Below are 21,316 nucleotides of genomic sequence, written 5' to 3'. Positions count from 1 at the left end.
CATAAAATCAGTTTCATTATTTCTAACAAAAAAGTGGTAGTACAAAATCAAAACCTCGTTCTTTCTGTTGATAAACAAGAAAGCAGTAGCAATAGTTAAGTCTGTATTTCTCTTCTGTCAGTATTTTATAAGTCCTCTCACCCATTGGGATATTAAAAATAATCCTGCACTCCAAATTTTAACGGGAATATCAATAAAGTTTATGTAAAATCGTGTAAAATTTTACTATACCACAAATATCCAAAAAAATAAAAATGCAAAATTCTAATGCGTCAAATATATCTTAATTTAGAAACATCTCGGTTACCAGGTTTTCTCAGAATTCTTCCATTTCCTCCCACTTTCTTTAATCCATAATTATCAACTATTTCGTAACAATAGTCGTCTTTCCTACCCTCGATGTCTAGCTGTAGGACGTTAAACATAGAAGCTTTAAAGTTTTTCAAACAGAAAAAACATATTATATAATATTCTTACAAGTTTGAATACCAAAACTAGCTAAATTGTTTAAAATATTTTAAAGTGAGTTCTGTGATAAAGTTCAATTTTTTAAAAAAGTCTTGTTCACAAACTTTCGTGCCCAAAATGACCTACAACATAAAAATGCATTTTCAAAATATTATTCAAGTTTGATCTGCAGTAATCTATAAGGAAATCAAAGACAAAATCTAGAGCTATATGATATTCAACATGTTATGGCATATGCTAATGACATAAATCTAATAGAAAAATAATAGAAAGAAATACAAAAGTCTTACTGTACGCTTACAGTAATATGAGTTTTGACGTATATGCCAAGAAAACTAAATACATAAAAGTATGTTGCATTCGTAGTACTGCAAAATATCAATACACGAAAATATGCAGTAATAATTTCGTTAAAGTAAATACTTCCAAATATCTAGAATCAATAATATCAAATCATACCAAATAAATGGTTATTGAAACGCAATAAAATATTTTGGCGGCACAAATTTTATCAAAGAACGCAAGAGCTTAAATATAAACAATACTTATGGTTTCTGTAATGTATGAATGAAAAAAAACGTACTCGGTTACTTTCAAAAATACAGTAAAGATATTTTAACGAAAATCAAAGCCATACATTCAAACCCTAAAACGGTAATAAAAATGACAGCAATCACATAAATAATGTATTACGTTAACCAAAACATTAATAAAGCCATCGTATGTACGGAGGTAAGGTAATCAACTCATGTATCCAAAAATGGCAATAAGTAAAACGATTTTCAAAGCCCTAACTGAAAAATCAAATCGGAAATCAACCACTAGAAAGACCTATAAGTAATTCATTGAACAATGTTAAAATAATTCTCCTACAAATAAAAAATACAAAGTAAAATAATCAAATACAACTGCTAGCTGCAAACCAAAGTCATTAGAAAATATTTGTGAACCCTTGGAATCCAAATGACCTCACGCTAGTTAATTAGTAAAAATTTCCAAAGTTATAATAAACAATCTGTACGATAGTTCTATTAGTAAAGATTGTTTCACTCATCAATAAAGGTTCAACAGTATGCTAAGCACAAATCAAAGTATTGTACAAATATTCTCCAACAACCATATGACGTAAATAAATCCTTTCAAGTATATCCCTAAAACTACAAAGAACAAATTGAAAATAGCTCACGTTCAATACTTCTGTAATTCAAAATTTTAATAGAGCAAGTCGTTTCCATATATGGCAAGTCGTAACTTCTCAATCCTTCCACAACATAACATCAACATAATAATTACTAGTATCAACATAAGTCAAGCGTATTATCACAAAAAAAAATCACCCCTAACACCAAAAATATTCATGCCACATGTTGAGAAACACTATATTAAAATATATATAGGTTGTAATATTCCAAATTTTAACTGGTCAAATCCAAAGGTTAAGTTGAGTTGATTTTGGGGTAGCGTCCCGTTCAGCAGCAAGGCTATACGAAACGTGGACCTACTAATTAACGTGAAATTCAAACCACATGAGTTCCCACCGGAAAATCAAATCCCTAGGGTTTATATAAATATCTATATTATTTCTCTGATCAAAATTCTATTCTCAAACATAAAGCAAGTCAGATTTATAGTAAATTTCTTTCAGAACTGCATAAAATAATACCTAAAATAAAAACTAGTAAATCATGTATATTACAGTCCTAACTTAATCTTCATTGAATAGTATCCAATGTGCGTTTCACCAAGTATACAATCAACTTTCGTCATTTAATAACATCGTTAATCCATATATTCATAACTTTTTCATTCTTCTGCTCATGTTTCCTTCTTTAAATATAATAAATAATATAAAATACTGCTGTTCAATACTTAAAGATATAAATAATAAAAGCTAAACTAAAAAAAAAAATCACGTCCAAGCGTGACACTAAAAGCTAGTCGTTACGTATCTACCAATATTTATCAATCAAATCATTCTCTATGTCTCAATTCTAAAGCAAACTGACTTAATTCAGGGAAGCTTTAAACTTACGATATATAACAATAGACATATAAATTTCAAGGAATTCTTCCGTTTCCTCCCGCATCCACAATAATTAAACCTATCATACAAAGTCTACATAAATATATTTCCATGACAAACCATATACAGTAAACAAAATTATAAATATTATACAAATTTGGTTACAAAGTGTTCTTTCCACAACAGATCTCACTTTATTTAAATAGGTTAAATTATGTTTTCCAATGCCTATAGTTCGTGTGCACGTTCATTAATTAAAATATAATTTCATAATCAAATTTGTTCCTTGTTCTCCAAAACGCATAGCCTTATTTTACATGAAAATAATAATAATATCAAATAAGTATTTCTACATTTTTATATCATGTATTATGTTTTTCTACCATCAAATGTCAGTGTAACTGTCTTTATTTCAAGCAATAATACTGTTTATGCTGTAGCTCATAAAGTGAATAAAAAGATCCTTACAACTGTAAATTTTAAACGGCTAAGTTTTATGCCTGCTATATGCCAAAATCAAATCCTACAAATATACGCACATAATTTCATTTCTATATGTTTTCTGTATCGTCGCTCTGCAACCAGTTATATCTACTCCTACCACAAATTCATTACAAAGCCAAGACAAAGCATAACAAACAAAATCAATGGCACTAAACTGACAAATAGTTAATTCAGTAAAAAATCACGGCACCAAACGCTATGCTCTGGTCTCTGTTCTGCTCACCTCCAAATATAAAACTAAAATATTTCATCTTCCTACATATATTCCTAAATAATTATAGTCAAAATATTAAAGTCACTATATCGACTTTTCATATCCCCCTAACATTCGCTTCAATAGTTTCAAATATTTCACAATACACACTACATCCTTCATCCATAATTTCTACAAATCTTATATATTAATAGTAGAAAATAAAAGTTCCTCTCCTCACATTCTAAACAAATACATAAAATTATAATCATGTACGTTCACAAATCAATTTTGTTCCTCGTGTAGCATTGTCGCAAACGCTCTCGCCTTCAGTGCAAGTAGTCCCGTGTTCGTTGCCGCTCAAAAGTCAAACAGCCATCCTAAGTAATTTTTTCCTGCGGTTTCCTCATTCATACCGAATAAATGCCTAAATAATATATAGTATACAAGTTCCGCGTTACTTCCTTCCTTCTCCTATCCTTTTCCTTCCTTTCATCAAATAATCTGCTCGGCAAGGGTCGTCATCCTTCATACACTACAAACTATTCAAACAAATACATAAAATCATAAACACATAGCTTCACAAATAAAAAATGTGTCCCCAAAATCATTCTCGCAAGCGCTCTCACCTTCAGTACAAATGGTCCCATGTTCGTTGCCGCTCAAAAGTCTAACAACCTGCCTAAGTAATTTTTCCCTGGAGTTTCCTCATTCACACTGAGTAAATGCCAAAATAATACCTAATATACAAATTTCAAGCCACTTCCTTCGTTCTCCTATCTTTTTCTTTTCCCTTCCCTTTCATCAAATATTCTGCTCACCAGGAGCGTCATCTCATACAATACAAGCTATCCAAACAAATGCATATAAGTTATAAAAAATACGTTCACAAATAAAAAAAAATTGTGTCCACACATAGCAATGTCACAAGCGCTCTCAACTTCAATACAAATGGTCCCATGTTCATTGCCTCTCAAAAAAAAAATCTAACAACCTGCCTGTGTAATTTTTCCTGGAGTTTCCTCATTCATACCACGTAAATGCCAAAATAATACCTAATATTCAAATTCCAAGCCAGTTCCTTCCATCTCCTATCCTTTCCCCTTCTTTCATCAAATAATCTGTTCAGCAAAAGGGAAGGGAGGTCATCCCTCATACGTCACAAAATAACATGGGCATAAATGTCCAAACCCAAATAGTATTTCAAACAAATCATTTTAAATTATTAATCGTATCATCTATTTTATTCGTGTAACTAAATGTAAACCTCGTACATAAAAATACAACGCAATTTTCTTACATAAGTACAACAAAATTTCTAAGATGTAGTTATAAAAATAAACAATTATACATGCATATTAAAATAACATAGCAAAGCGAGTCAAAAATGATATTCCTATAGTATTATTCAATGCCAACAGCATCAACAAAAACTAAATCAAATGCCTAGCGTTCAGTAACTCATTGCATCATACAAAGTAAAAGCTAATTCACAAGATCAATAATGTATCATGGCACTTTTCTTAAATATGGTTAGTAACGTATTCCTAAAGGTAATATTATTCCTAAAATACTAAGTTTAATCAAATATATAACGTACAGCACATTCTGTTCCAAGCATAAAATGTTCATTCTGCAAACAATTCTGTCATCAGTACACTCTATCTTAAAATCAATCTTAATCCGTATTCCATTTCCGGTATGCGTTAACAGTATGTATCACCGAAAAAGCTAAATCCAACTTTGTAAAAATTTGTGTGCACATAAGGTAGGTTTTCCATAATATTTCACAATAAAACAAAATAACAACTAGCTTACTCCCAAATATACATTTCCTCAATCATTTCTTGTCTTCACAATAATGCCAATACCGTCAACATTAAGTCTCGTAAGTAAGATAATCCGCGCTGTGTATTCCTCTTACAATCCAACAAGTTAAAACAAAAAGTAAAAAGTTACCGGTATGTCTATATCTAAATAATATGTAAATACTTCTACTCATTAAATCGCAAATATCAATCTCCTTGGACCAGTATTAAATAATATCAAAATTTAAAATGCCAAAATGTGCAATAGCACAGTCACACATGCCTTTCTATATAATTCAACAATCAAAGATAAAAAATGGATGTTACATCTCCTGCACAATTTTGAATCAATAAGATTTAACATAACTGTAAATATGTCTCTTCATTTTCTTTCTTAGCGCATTTCATTCCAATCATATCAAATCTCACCCGCTTCATACACAAATTTCTCTTATCCTCCTCAAAATGTAAAAATGTACAACAGATGGCAGCACCAATCACTTATATTCTGCACAGAAGAAATCAAGTTCTTTATCAATTCTATATAATTTTCTGTTATTCATAAGCATATAATAATAATACAATCACAAGCGTCAAAGGGTATATATAAAGCATATATACTTTACACAAAAACAAACACTAAAATCAATTTCTCAGAGTTTTTATATTTGGCAATAGCCTAGTAATAGAAGCTTCAAGGATCCAGGAATGCCCGTCATTCATTCCTTCATTTTCAAAACAGCATGCAGGAAATGCTGCCCAATTTTCCCGCTACTAATTTCATGGCGCTGTAATCGCAAATCTCCAATGGATGTAGTGATGTCAGCGGTAAGTAAATATTATATTATTTATTTCAGTCAATAAAAATAATTAAAGGGTTAATTTGATATAATTAAATAGTACTATAAGGTAATAACGGTACGTATATCATCATACGCGATTACATTAATTCTACGAAATCATCTTTAATTGAATAAATTAATAGCAATTTGATTAAAGGGGTAATCATTTTGATAGGAGTTTGATTAAAGGGTTAATCATTTTGATAGGAGTTTGATTAAAGGGTTAATTGAATTGATATCAAAATTTAATTAAATTATATCTTACAATGTTGCATGTTTTACACTATAAATATACAAAATATAGGGAATTTCAACCCTTTAGGGCATAATTTGGCAACACCGCAACGCTAAAAAGCCCGTAATACAGCGTAAAAGGCCTCGATTAATATAATATCGCCTCAGGGAGGTCAGATAAGGGAAATTACCTACTTACCAAAAGAGGCCTGCCATCGGTTTCTCCAGCGATGGAACAAGTATGGGTGTTTGTGTGTTTCGAAGGTGCCTACTTTGAAAGCGATTAAGTAAATAAGTATATTATGATAACAAAGAGCTGCAACGAAATTCCGGAAACTTTTTGCCTGCCGTAATCGTATGTTAGCTGATTACTGTCCTTCTTCAATCATTAAACAATTTCCATCTTTCCTCAGATTGACTTTCACATACAATAGTTGTTATTTCAACTAGAATAAGAATTGATGTCGATTCAAAACTTCCGTAAATCCAAGGATGTTACAAAATAGAGGATCTCCCTAGTATAAAAGAAAATCTTGAAGCTATACGTCACAGTTTCGCCACCCCAACTCTGCCTACTCTGCCCAATAAGATCACAATGTTTTGGGGCAACATTCATGGCGGAAACGAAACTAGCGAATCAGACGATGGCGAAAACGAGAGTAGCCAATCAGACTTGCGGATGCTCGGTTGTTTTTTGGCATCAGTGAGTTAATAGGATGAATATACATATGAGCAGATCCTCTATTTTATAACATCTTTAGATAAATCAAATAAAATATTAAGTCAAAAACTACCTGTTTCACTGTAAATACTGCAAGGGGTGTATAGGTAACATTCCCGTCTTCCATTTCAAATGGTTGGAATCGTCCTTGGCCGTTCACTAAAATTGTATCTGGCTTGTTGTTGCCTACAGAGTGATGATGATGTAAGAATTTTTCCATGCCTGATCGATGGATCCAGTCCGTAACAATAATCACATGTTCGGGTAAATCAAAATCGTAGAGATCTGCGTGAGGGTCGCGTGATTTTGGGACTCTGATGATTAGAGGACCAAAAGCTCCATCAGATATCTGAAAACCTGTAAGAATAGTCATTCGGAGTTAGTTGTTATATACTGTTAAAAGGATAAAGTTATAGTAACATAAGATTTTAGAAAATAATTAAACTCAAAACATACAAACCTGGAAATGATTGAAGCAGATAGGAACCATTTTTAACATGCAACTGAATATTTTTAAGTTTCTAAACTATTCTATGCATAAGTGTAAGAAGTCTTATACAAAAGATATATTTATCTATGCGTTTGTATGTCTCTGACAGGTATGTATAGTAGGCCTATATTCCATGCAAAAATACCCAAAGAACACACATGTCCCACCGCACCTACCATTCCAAAACTGAAATACCGGGAAAATTTGTTGTGTATTTTTACTTTGGACGAGATTCATATTCAAACTAACGAAACACTAATTCCAATCGCTCCCCCCCCCCCCAAAAAAAAGGTGGTGAAACGTTAGCTAGAAACTTAAAATGTGAACAGTACGTAGGAAAACGAAATGAAATGAAACGAAATATTTGAGTTTAACGTCTCACGATTATGCCTGTAAGACTAAGGGAGACGGAAGATTGAAGCAAGTGAATGATGATGGAAGAATTACTGGAATGAGAATGTGGAAGGAAACTGGACTACCCTTAATGGTGTTGACAACCATAAACTTACTCGGCTGAGGATCGAACCAGGGACCCCACGCCCCACAGTTAAGCGCTCTATCACTGAGTCAACGTGTCCCTGACAATATATATGATCTATGACGTAAGCGCTACTAAAGAAGTTATTTTTTCGGGAGAAATTGGAGTTAGAAGAGCAGAAGGGTTTCAGTTATTATAATAATGTATCCATGTCTCGAAATTTCTTAAGGTTAGAGATATAAAACTTGACATTTCGACTTTTTATTTATAACTAGCAAAGTATCCGTTCTTCGCACCGGGAGATTTCGTTTTATTTTGTACATAAAGGGCTGAATTTTAATTTAAAGGACATCGGAAGTGTTAGTGTTCGTCTCAGTGATCCGAAAACTATGGATTCAACAGTAATATCGGTCATTTTCGATCATTATATATATATATATCCACATTTTTTCAGGTTGTGGGGCTGAATTTGGGTTTAACCGGCATCGGAAGTGTCACTGTTCATCTCAGCGACCCCGACGACTATGGATTCGATACTAATATCGGTCATTTTCTATCATTTTTAAATATACCCCTCCCCCTTCCCTAAATTGCACCGCCAAAGTGAAATGATAAATACCATCCCAGGCCTGAATCTTGAAAATTTGATCGAGATCGGTCGTGTGCTTCAAGAGTTGTAAAGTTACAAACATAGTCACTTTCATTTTTATAAATATCTATATCTATATCTATATCTATATCTATATCTATATCTATATCTATATCTATATCTATATCTATATCTATATCTATCTATATCTATATCTATATTTATATCTATATCTATCTATATATATACATATATAGATAGATAGATAGATAGGTAGATAGATAGATAGATAGATAGATATAGATAGATAGATAGATAGATATTTAAGAGCGTGTTAGTTTATTAAAAAATATTTGATCTAGAGGAGAGTAGATAAGAAATGGGAGACGTTTCATAAGATGCCCATGCAAGATATTAGAATTTTCTGCGAGATTTCGGTCCAGACAGATTCTATATACAGGGTGTTTCAGAACAACACCGACAACGTTTTGAAATGAAATGAAATGAAATGAAAATTTTAAGTTAATACGTCCCACGGTTATGCCGGTTAGTCTAATGGAGACGGTGATGATGAGAAATAAATGAAATGGTGGAATGAAGAAAGTGGGAGGAAAAGAGAGCACCACAAAAGCCACACGGCGCGACAATGTTTGGGAGATGTTTCTTGACACCAAGATAAAACAAAAAGTATAGACCAAGCTGAGTGCACAAATGCTTCCTTTCGGAGTTATAGGTTGCCGAAAACATGAAAAAATGAACTTTAAAGGTCCATTGCTCCCAAACTATGGGACCTATCGTAGTCGGGTCAAGACTTGTTTTAGGAACTAATATGTACGTTGTTCAAAAATCCATATTTCAGAATCCTAAGATACGCAACAATTTTTATAGAGGGAGTTTGACTACGGGCATATAATTTGAAGCATTTACCAACTATCTCTATAAAAATTGTTGCGGAAGTACAGCAGGAGTCTAAAACATTGATATTTGGATAGGGCACATAATAGTTCCAACGTGAAGTTTTGTCTTGACTGCGGTATTCTCCATAGTTTTGGAGCTACGGACCTTTAAAGTTCATTTTTTGTTTTTTGTTTTTGGCAGCTTATAATTTGTAAAGGAAGCATGTGTGCACCCAGGTTGGTCTATACTTTTTGTCTTATCTTGGTGTCAGGAATCACCTTCCAAACGTTGTCGTTGTTGTTTTGAATCACCCTGGGGGGCGCGGTGGCTCAGTGGTAGAGCGTTCACCTCTGGTGCTTGGGGTTCTGGGTTCAAACCCTGCTCCCGCCAAGTGAACTTTGTGGTGGACAAACACCGTGTGCGTGGGTTTTCTCGGGGTTCTCCCGTTTCCTCCCACTTTCTTCATTCCACTATTTCATTCATTTCTCATAATCACCGTCTCCTTTAGCCTAACCGGCACAACCGTGGGACGTAAAACTCAAAGATTTCATTTCATTTTTATTTTGAATCACCCTGTATAAAAGACGCAGCAGGAGAGTTACATCTGCAGTAAGACACGAGTGCATTTGCTAGCATGTTATAAAGATAACTGTTGTGTTCCACAAACTGATTTCTACCTTTCGTGTACTGTCGGTAAATTCTAACCTATCATTAAATAAAGCTTTTTTTTTTTTTTTAAGTGCTAAGCTCTCTGAATAAATCAGTCGGTACACCATTAAGCATTTGTCGTGTCATAATGTTTTGTCTTTTCTGTGTAATTAAGGTCTAAGTAACTTTCTAAACTATAAATACAATCATCCAGTCATACCAACACGTTCTTCGAGTAAATGAATGGGTTATGTAACAGCAAATATAACTACCTTATTTCATTTTGTTCTCCACTTCTTTTAATGTAACGTTTAATGGGATTTACAAGTGCTGTTCGTGTATCTGTTTTACTACTACATATATACAATAAATAAAACTGCAAGTTGCATTCATGAACTTATTTTCAGACATTAGAAACAAGAAGAAAAGAAGCAATAGAATCAAAATTGCATCATCCATAGAAATATTTTCTTTCGACTTACTTTCTTCAAAACTATTATTCCAACGAAATTAAGTGGATAATATCGACATACATAAAAAACTTACATTGTGTGGTAGGATACAATGCACTGTATTAAGCAATCAAGTTTCCTTGGGCCTTATGTAGAGTCGTTTTGACATATTATTAGTGCCATACTAAGGGTTTGACTAAAGCATTGTTATCAAAAGTGTATTCAATATCTCTGATCAGCGCGTAATAATTGACCAAGTTAATCATATGTGACTAATTCATTTAGAGCAGAGGGTACCCTGGTTTAGCTAGCCACAATGGGCCTTATACAGAATCGTTTTGGTATATGAATAGCGCCGTACTACGTGTATTCAGAATCTCTGATTAGCAGGTAGTGGGTGACTAAGTTAATCACATGTGACTAATTCATTTAGAACTGAGGCTATCCTCGTTTAGCCACAATAAACTTACTTTATAAGAATACAAAGATAATTAATTAATTACCTGTCTTTTTTTCTTTCCTTTCATCTCATCGGGTGAATTAACTACTACAGAGTACGCATGCGCACGTCAAGATTTCCGTAGTTGCCACATTTATTTTACTTACCCAAGGTATTGGGGTTATATTAGTTAATCATATCCAAGTCAACTTATTAGCTGAACTGCAAGCAGATTCTGAATACCAAAAAGTACACCCTGCTTAGTACAAAGCTAATATAACACTAACTAATCGCGTGACTAAAGCTTGATTAAGGAATTCTCTCTGTGTACCGTCCCTTCTGATTTGTACTGTACCATTCGGCTTCATTGTGGGTATGATTCTGTCGTAACGTCCCCCATGTACTACTTTACTCGCTTTTTTGTCCCGACTTTACGTCAGATATAATTCTCATGTTATTTCGATACAAAGTGCATAACCTATAAAAGCGTAAATTCACTGATTCGCCCATCAATATATCTCAGAAACTACTTGGCGTAAAACGTTCATTTTTTTTTTTTTTTTTAATTTTCCCTTGTATCCTAGGCTGAAGATAAGACGAGGTTTGCGAAATACGTATTCTAAGGGGAAGGTGGTGGCTAAAGTGATTGTTTGCTGTTTACTAAATCTCCGAAACAATTAGACAAACAGGCAGACGGATATACTTGTTCGATAACATTTCAGATAATTACTTATGTATAGCATAGTTTGGAAGTCTAATAACAAAAATAGAAACGTTAACATACTTGAATGAGAATGCCAGAAGTGTGTCCCAGGCGTATCAGCTATATAGTGGTACCTAAAAGAGGTTCCAGCGTGTATGGGACATTGCGTCAAATATGGGACGCCGTCCATGTACGGTGTACCCCTCTGGTGATGCCCATGCCAGTGAATTGAGGTGCTATCTCCGAACAACATGTTGTGAAGATCAACTACAATCCGGTCACCATAGCACACCTGTAACATAAGAACATAATTGTTTCTTTTAAAACTCCTAGTCTGAATAACTGCTAGGTACAGTACATGGAACAAACGTGTTATTAGGATTACGCAAGTGAAACTTATTAGATTGTGTTGTTGGTACGTCCATTATAAGATTGTGTTTTTAGTACATCCGTTATAAGATTGTGTTGTTAGTACGTCCGTTATAAGATTGTGTTGTTAATGCGTCCGTTATAAGATTGTGTTGTTAGTACTTCCGTTATTAGATTGTGTTGTTAGTACGTCCGTTATTAGATTGTGTTGTTAGTACGTTCGTTATAAGATTGTGCTATTAGTACGTCCGTTATAAGATTGTGTTAATTCGCCCGTTATGAAATTTTGTTGTTAATTCGTCCGTTATAAAATTGTGTTGTTAATTTTTCCGTTATAAAATTGTGTTGTTAATTCGCGGGTTATAAAATTGTGTTGTCCGCTATAAGATCGTGTTGTTCGTATGTCCGTCATAAGAGTATGTTGTTAGTAGGTCAGTTGTAAGATGTTTTGTTGATAGAGTCAATTTGATAACATCTTAACGGGTAACAATGTCTTTAACCCGTCTGTTACTACAGACGATAATTCTTGAACAAAAGTGAATTTTTGAATTTTAGCTTTTGTAATAGATAGCTAGAACGGTTATCTCGGAAAGAATGGAGTCAATCCCGTAACATCGTAACGGGTAACGGTGATTTTAATGGTACCTATTCATATCTCATTTTGTAGTGTTGAAACAAAATTAGTTGAAGTTAGACATTGCGCCGTTAGATGGCAGTAAATATCCTCCAGCTGTTGACATCTACCGGGTGAAATTTAAACTTCAAACACGTGATCATTTTTAGTCTACTAAAAAGGAAAAATAATGGTGAGACGGTTGATTAGCTCTGTTATAAACGCATTGTATACAAGGTGTGATTTAAAAGTATGGTGAATGTAGTTGTGCAATGCCATCTATCGATGACGTATCTATTTCAACTTGTAAGCCCGGTAGCCTAAACCTTTGGTACAGCCAGTGTCAAGTTTGAACTTGTCGTGGCATGTTAGTTGGTTTCCGGAGGCAGAAGAGTGAGGACGTGTTATGGCGATGAAGCGATAGCATTGAAGACTGTTTACACGTGGTATGATTGATTCAAAACCGGCAGGGAGTCGGTTCAAAACCAGCCACGATCGAGATGCCCTTTAACGTCAAAACAGATGAAAATGTGCAAAAAAAAAAAAAAAATCACAAATGATTTGTTCATACAGCTGAAGGCATAACTTGCACGCGTCAGTTATGACACGTCAGAGTCCGGAGCAATCAGAGGTTAAAAACTTGCCACCTTGTTCGACATTGTCCCTGGAGTCGTTCCCAACAGGCATCATTACACACTTTTAATATACGAAACAACGTAATTAAAAATATTTTTCATAGCTTCATTGGGCCTTATGCAGAGTCGTTTTGACGTCTGATTAAGACCTTACTACGGGGTTGACTAACGGATGGTTATCAAAATTGTATTCAGAGTCTCTGATTAGGACGTAGTATTGGACGAAGTTAATCACGTGTGACTAATTAATCCAGAGCAGAGACTAATCTTTTACCCACGGTTTAGAGTGCGACACAACATTTCGTATTTCGTAATTCATGTGTTTTCATTTTTACAGACTACGCATGCGTTCATCTACTTTTCCGTAGTTGCCACATTTATTTTACTCGCCGATGCATTGGGATTCTATAAGTTAATCATACCCAAATAATCTTTTTAGTTGTACTCAAAGTAGACTCTGCATACCAAAAAGGGCACCTTCCTTAGTAAAGAGTTAGTATGCTTACTAATTAGTCTATGACTAACCTGCGATTTATGAATTCTCTCTGAATACCGCCCATTGTGTTTAAATTTTAATATTTGCCTTTGGTAAATAATAATAACATAGTTCATTATCTAAAATAATTTACATTCCAATTATACCTAATCAGGCCCGTATCCAGGGAGTCTAGGGAGGCCGGGCCCCCCTAAATTTTCGCTCCCCCTTAAAATTTTCACAGTAGGCTTTCACATGACTATAATATGGTTGGGTCGGGCCCCCCTAACTTCGGCCGCCCCCCCCCCCTATATTTTGGGCTTGCTACCGGCCTGTACCTTATTAAGCCCTAAATTCTCACGTAGACAAATAGTTTTCATTTACAAGAGTTTTCCATAATTTTCATGACAAATTTGTACCTTTGTCTACGCTTGAACTTCAATTACCACTATGAAGTATTAATGAAGTATAAAATTCTAAAAAGATACATTATAATACTGTACTAACCTGAATGCTTGGTCCAGGGATTTGTCTATTAACGACCACAAGAGATCTTGGAACCCCATCCACTGGAACACAGTCTTCTCTGAAACAATCAGTTACATTGTACGGGCAATTATAACATGCTTTGCTCATGGAATAATAACCTTCTATGTTGAATCTATAATGGCAGGTATAGGATGGCTCATCGTCTGTGCAGAGCCTTTCGCAAGGATGTCTTACACCTGGAAAGAAAATATTTACTCTATTAGATATTTTTTCTCATGATTTCTCTCAAATATCATTTCTCTCCATTTGACCCATAAATTTACTAAAATAAAACTTTTCGTATGAAATTGAACTTCATGATACCTATAAATATATGTTTATTACTCTTATTTAAGAGATTTTTGAATAACAAATCTTGATATGTAGTCTCAGGCCTCTTAAACAGACACCATTTGAGTACCTTCCAAACTGAGGTTCGTTCCTTTGGGACTCCTGTCCTGCTGATGAATTGAACACCACATCGTTAAGTAGCTCTTTATTCCTAGCTCTTTATTTATCATTTCGATTAATTTGTCCTATGTAACTGGCCCCATTATTTCTAGTTTATTATCCAAACTCTTAATAGCATCTTCAAGTTTGGCCTTCATTGCAATTTGTCTAGCTCCATCATCCTTATAACTTAAAAGTTTAAGCCAGTTCGTCAGTATTACAAGATTTTACGTGCTGGCTTAAATACACTTCAGGCGACAACCACAAAGAAGATGTTAACCATCGCCAACGATCGATAAGTGACGTAAATACAGTTTAGGATATCCCATCATGAAGTCGCGGTTGGAAAGAGGGATTGCCGCCGGAGGCAGCCGGCACCCATCCGCGATGGCACGACGATCTACTTGTTCAAAATTGCCGACCTTTTGCTGAGGTTGCAAGCGGTTGAAAATCGTAAAATAAAATGCCTTTTGCCGACTGTTGCTGACCGTCAGAATCGGCAAAACAGTCAGAAAGGCCTTTTTCCGACCCTCTGCTGACTCTTTATGCTGGCCTCTTTTCGACAGCGGTGCTGACGCATTTAATGCTCATTTCCGGCTGTTTGCCGACTGGTCGGCAAGGCAACTATTCGTCGTGGTCAAAAATCGCGCGGAAAGACACCGGTGTCCGGCGCCGGCAATCCGACCGCGGCATCTAGTCGGCATGGATAAATTGTCCGACTGTAGGCGGCAGGATCCTGATGGGATAAAAGGAAACGCAACACCACAGAAGGCATCAATCTTCACCGTTTGATCATCCACGATTTTCTAAGACGCCTCGTCATTGAGAGTTCCTACTTGCTAAGACGCATGGTCTCTGCAAGGGCTGCACCACACCCTAAGACGCCTGGTCTCTAGGTTTTATCCCCCTCTTTAAGATGCCTTGTCATTGAGAGCTTCTTAACCCCCTCACAACACGCCCAGTCATTGAGAGGAACCTAATCTACACTTTTTAAGACGCCTGGTCATTGAGAGTTCCTTGGTAGGACACCTGGCCTCTGTAGACGCCTAGTCTCTGTGTTTTATCCCCCTCTCTAAGATGCCTGGTTACTGAGAGGCACTTACCTACACCTTGGCTCACAAGAGCCTTGTTTTCTATCATCCTAAGACGCTTTGTCATTGGGCTCCTACAAATTCATCAGCAAACCACTAATATACCTAGAGGAACTTTTATTTAATCTGTAATATTTATTACTACTGTATATAAGAAAAAGCTCGTATAATAAAAGACTGCACCATTCCCTAGGACGCCTAGTCTCTGTGTTTTATCTCCCTCTCTAAGATGCCTGGTTACTGAGAGGCACTTACCTACACCTTGGCCCACAAGAGCCTTGTTTTCTATCATCCTAAGACGCTCTGTCATTGGGCTCCTACAAATTCACCAGCAAACCACCAATATACCTAGAGGAACTTTTATTTAATCTGTAATATTTATTACTAATGCATATAAGGAAAAGCTCTTATAATAAAAGGTGACGAAGAAAGTCCAAGAACTTCCATTTACTATCTTTTAGCTCCACCCTTAAAAAAAAAAAAAGAAAACTTAGCGCTATACACCGTCTTACAATATTTCGAACACATGGTATGACCAAATTTCCATTTCTTTCTCTATTACCATTTCAAAGAATACAATTTTAAAATGGACACAGGGAGATGCAGGGTCTTCTTAACAACATTTCTAATTATCCCGTCTTATAAATCTAACATCGTTTTTATTAACCTTTGCCACTGTCCAAGTGTAAAAGAATCTAGTAAGTCGTTAATTGCGTAACCTTTTGTCTAAGTTTTAAACGAGCTCTACTTAAACGAGTTAATAATAGCTAGTAGTTCTAAATACTCTTCTGAAAGATGGACATATCTTTCACGTTGAACTGTAATGTAACATCCGAAATAGCTAAAATCTTCGTTTACCTCAAATGACTTTATTCACTTATCACCTGTTCCTACGTTAGGATTATTAACGAACCACGACTTACGCCTGGCAACAATCTGGAAGACTGAACTTTTTTTTAGCTGGAAAACAACACAAATTACCAAAGTTTAGGTCAAGGAAAGAACATTCTATAACCTCATTCTTTGAAGATTTCCATGACGTTCTTAGAACTAACGAATAATAATGAGGATTACTGATAAGAAAGGGAAAGCAAGAGGCCAGTAAGAGATTACCTTCATAGATTACATGATAGGCCATACAATAAATTAAGAAAAAACGTAATTGTTTTAGGAAACCGGACGAAAGTTTAGATTTTTTCCACTACAATTCAGTCCAAAGTACAAAAGAAAAAGGAATCTATTCGCAAATATGTGTACCGGTACTCAATGTTAGCGTTGATTGACAAATGTGGTTTCACTCCTACAGAAAAGTAAATTATAAACATAATAACGAATTGCTTTAGAACTTAGTTCACTGATACAGTAGATCGTCAGGTGGGATTATTTACTAACATAGAAACGTTTATAGATTTTCTCTATCAATTAGAAACTAGTAGATATAAAATCAAAGATAAAAAGAAACGATAGGTAAATCGGAAGGTAACGTCTACTGTACACAAGTAATTAAAGTGTATAACAAAAAAGCTTCAAAAATTAAGTTTCGTCTAGTAGTAGTACTACCGGTACTTCAGACACTGATACAACTTCTTATCTAGGAATAGTTTCGTCTAGTAGTAGTAGTACTACTTCAGACACTGATACAATTTCTTATCTAAGAATAGTTTCGTCTAGTAGTAGTAGTACTACTTCAGACACTGATACAACTTCTTATCTAGGAATAGTTTCGTCTAGTAGTAGTAGTACTACTTCAGACACTGATACAACTTCTTATCTAAGAATAGTTTCGTCTAGTAGTAGTAGTACTACTTCAGACACTGATACAACTTCTTATCTAGGAATAGTTTCGTCTAGTAGTAGTAGTACTACTTCAGACACTGATACAACTTCATTATCTACGAATAGTTTCGTCTAGTAGTAGTTCAGACACTCATACAACTTGTTCATGTAGCGAATCCTCTGAGGAATCAGATAGTTATTCTAGTGTTGATTCGGTAAATATAAAAGACAAAAACCAGACATTATAAAACTGTTAGGAAGAAATTTGGCTAAAAATGAAAATAATTCTGTTAAAATTTCATGAGAAGGACAGTGAATCGAAAGAAAATGAGATGGTATCAACTTCTTTGGATAAATTACGAAAGCAGGTGGAAAAATTGTCATTACAAACTCAAGATAGAGAAGAAAAACTTAAAAGGAAACACCGACTTGTCTCATTTAATTAACCAACCAAATACTAGTGGTCAGAGAAAGTACAGGAATCTATCCCTTATCCTGTAAACTTCGCTATAGTAGTCAGCGCCGCGTTTTCTATGTAAGTACCTTTTCACCTCACATTGTTTCGGCTTATTCATGTTACATCTCTGACTGGTATTAGATACTGCTCCAAAACATTACGTGTGATTTGAATTGTGTGTCAGGAAAACTAAATTTTATACTTCATTTAATAGTGAGTTTGAATTAATTTTATTACAGAAATTAATGAATACTTAGAGGTAAAGTATAGATGGATGTACGATGAAGAATCAGAAACTAAGGTTACAATGCCGATATTTCTGAAGTTTTGTTTGTTATAGAGGAATGAGGAATGTGCGGTAATTTTAATAATGGAGTTGGCAACTGTGTAGAGTTTCAGCCATCCGTCACATACGGGGCTAGTTGTAGGTAAACACGTATGATGATTCGTTTGGAGAACTGGTCTTGTAAAGAAGTCCGCTGAGTTATTCGATTTCTGTGGGCAAAACATGCAACCGCAGCTGAAATTCACCGCCAGCTGGTAGAGGTTTACGACTAGGACTTCTCACCGAGGGCGTCATCTTCCTTCACAACAACGCGCGCTCGCATACAACCCAGAAGACCAGCACGCTGTTGAAGCAGTTTCGTTGGAACATCATCGACTATCCCACCTACAGCCCGGACCTCGCTGCAAGCGACTTTTACGTTTCCGCACTTGAAGGAACACCTAGGAGACCGTCGCTTCGCTTCAGATGAGGAGGTGAAACACTTCGTTACAACGTGGCTGAACATGCAAGGACTGGATTTTTACCAGGAGGAAATCTTCAAGCTGATCCTACGATGCGACAAGTGCCTGAACCGATATGGTGACTATGTCGAGAAATAACATAATGTAGTCATATCTGTTGGCTGTATTGGTTGTATGAAATAATATATACGCGTTTCGCTGCAAGCTATGTAACCTTACTTTCTGGTCACCCCTCGTATTAATTTTCCTCAACGCTAAATTTGTTATATTGTGTCATACGTTATATCAACATATTTGTTCTGTTTGTCTTGATAATTTATTTGTAAAAAAAGACAAACTCTTATCTTAAAAACAATAGTGAGAAGAATTAAGATATCATAGTTTAATAAAAGTTTGAATCAAATGTCAAACTGTGTACCAATCTTATTGTGTTTTAACACGGTCATCTAAAGTTTAATCGACATTCAAGGGCTTGAAACGTTGTAAGTTATTAGAAAAGCTCATTGGAGAACGCAATCTAGTGTCTATTTTATCAACACATAAAGTTCTAATTATTGGACAGTGTTTAAGAGGAGAATGAAGTAGTAAAGAGGAGGTTAACGAGATATGTGTCAATGTTTTTAATTTGCTCCAACTGTTCTGTCAGTGTTAGCAGAAATTTACATTGTTGATGGCCGTATGGTGTTGTGTATACATAAATCACCAAATTATCACTAAGATTTTATTAAGTGTATACATGTGAACATCGATATTACTGGAGAACTTGTAACAATAGATCTATTGACAAGATTGTGTATCGAAAACACTTGTTTTCAAAGGTTCAACAGACACTTAACCAAAGAAATTACAGACCGAATTGTTTGGTAGTTAATTGTCCATTCTGGGTAAACATGTTCTATGTAGTATTAAGTTCTTGCTCATTATGACTGTATGTAACACATTACACTTGGTCAAAACACTGTATTCCCACTTTGATATACAGGAAATAATTAACTATAAAGATAACTACTATGCAGATGTAAAAAGTACTTGATTATGAATAGCCTACAAGATACTCATCAACACGTAATGTCCTTTTTTGTTTGTTTGTTTATTTTTTTCGTTACTTATATCTTTATTTCTCTCTTTGTTCATATACTCAATTGTTATTGCTCAATTGTTAGGGTTCTTGCCATTGGTGGGGAGACCAGAATTCTATTCCTGATTTGGCTCATACGAGGGGTGATCAGAAAGTAAGGTTACAAAGCCTACAGTGAAACGTGTATATATTATTTCATACAACCAATACAGCCAACAGATATATAGGTTATTTTTCGACATCGGTTGAGGAATTTATCGCATCGTAGGATGAGTTTGAATATTCCCTTTTGGTAAAATGTCCTGTCCTTGCGTGTTCAGTTACGTTGTCATAAAGGGTTTCACTTCCTCATCTAAATTGAAGAGACGGCCTAGTAGATGTTCCTTCAACTGCAGGAATAATTGAACGTTGCTTGGAGTGAGGTCTGGGCTGTAGGTAGGGTGGTTGATGATGTTGCAGCGAAACTGTATTAACAGCGTGGTGATCTTCTGGGCTGCGTGCGAGCGCGCGTTGTCGTGAATGTAGATGACGCCCTCCGTTAGAAGTCCTGGCCTAACATTACAGTCTCTCCATAAATCCATAGCAGCTGCCTTAAATTTCACTTCATTCCAGGAGCGCGCGTTGTCGTAAATGAAGATGATGCCCTCGGTGAGAAGTCCTGGCCTGATATTACAGTCTTTCCGTAAATCCCTACCTCTGCCTCAAATTTCTGCTCATCCAAGCATTAAGTGTATTAATGTGTATTTCTTTTAATGTAACTATTTATGTTTAGGTCGATTAAGAATATTGCACAAAGCATTCAACTTACAATTCATTATCGCTTTAGAACTCAAACGTTAGAAGGGTTTGCTTATTCTCTTCAAACACGACCAGAGCATGCATGAAAATTATGCCGTACTATGCACTTCTTTTGTTTATTTACACTGGTATCCAAAACATAAGCATAATGACTGTTTGAGGACAGGACAAAAGAACGTAAATAAATCGCATCAAAATCAGCCATCATACCAGCACACTACACACAGAACAGGCCACATTTACAAGAAACGTGAAAAGTGGTAGTCATACTAAGTAAACGCAAGAAAAAAAAAGAACTCATACTGTGAGACGCACTAACGGAACCGGAAACAGGTTAATATCCTGAATGCCTACCCCGAATAGCCACACATGTTTGGCACTGGCGCTTTACGCTGAAGATTATTTGTTGGGGAGCTCTTGAAGCAGCTGATTCCACTTATCACGAAGAGCAGTATAGAGCTACCCCATATGCTCTGGGACTCCTGGTTGGCTCCAATACGTCTCCTTACTGCGTTCCAAATATGTTGAACATAGTTAGAGTCGGAGAATTTCGTTGGTCACTCGATGCGTTGGATATCTTCCGTCACTAGGTATTCGTCCATCAAGTTGGGTCATTAACATCAATAAACAGAAAATGTAGACCGACTGGCCGCTGAGAAACCGCAGATAGGAATACACAACCTCGTCCCCGTACCTCTTACCAGTGGTGAATCCTGCATCGAAGAAGTGTAGCTCTCTACGACCATTGACTATAATGTCTGGCCAGACCAGTACGCCACTACCACTTTTCCACAATGTTCATGGAATGAC

The 21,316-nt window shown here is 35.5% G+C and overlaps 1 protein-coding gene across 4 annotated transcripts in view; it reads right to left on the bottom strand.

The window, feature by feature from the left end:
• Positions 1–21,316, bottom strand: part of LOC145684283 (multicopper oxidase 3-like) — a 128,369-nt gene that overhangs the window by 35,892 nt on the left and 71,161 nt on the right. For all 4 annotated transcript variants that reach the window (XM_081756428.1, XM_081756429.1, XM_081756430.1 and 1 more), the window contains exons 3-5: positions 14,089–14,306; positions 11,571–11,781; positions 6,867–7,150 (exon numbers count right to left, since the gene is read on the bottom strand). In XM_081756428.1, the coding sequence (XP_081612554.1) occupies positions 6,867–7,150; positions 11,571–11,781; positions 14,089–14,306 (713 nt within the window). The remainder of the gene's footprint in view (positions 1–6,866; positions 7,151–11,570; positions 11,782–14,088; positions 14,307–21,316) is intronic.

The sequence above is a fragment of the Thermobia domestica genome, chromosome 4, assembly GCF_964235325.1.
Source record: "Thermobia domestica chromosome 4, izTheDome1.hap1.1, whole genome shotgun sequence".
NCBI classification, from domain to species: Eukaryota; Metazoa; Arthropoda; class Insecta; order Zygentoma; family Lepismatidae; genus Thermobia; species Thermobia domestica.
Note: the sequence above shows the minus strand (reverse complement) of the source record. Positions and strands in the feature narration are given on the sequence as shown.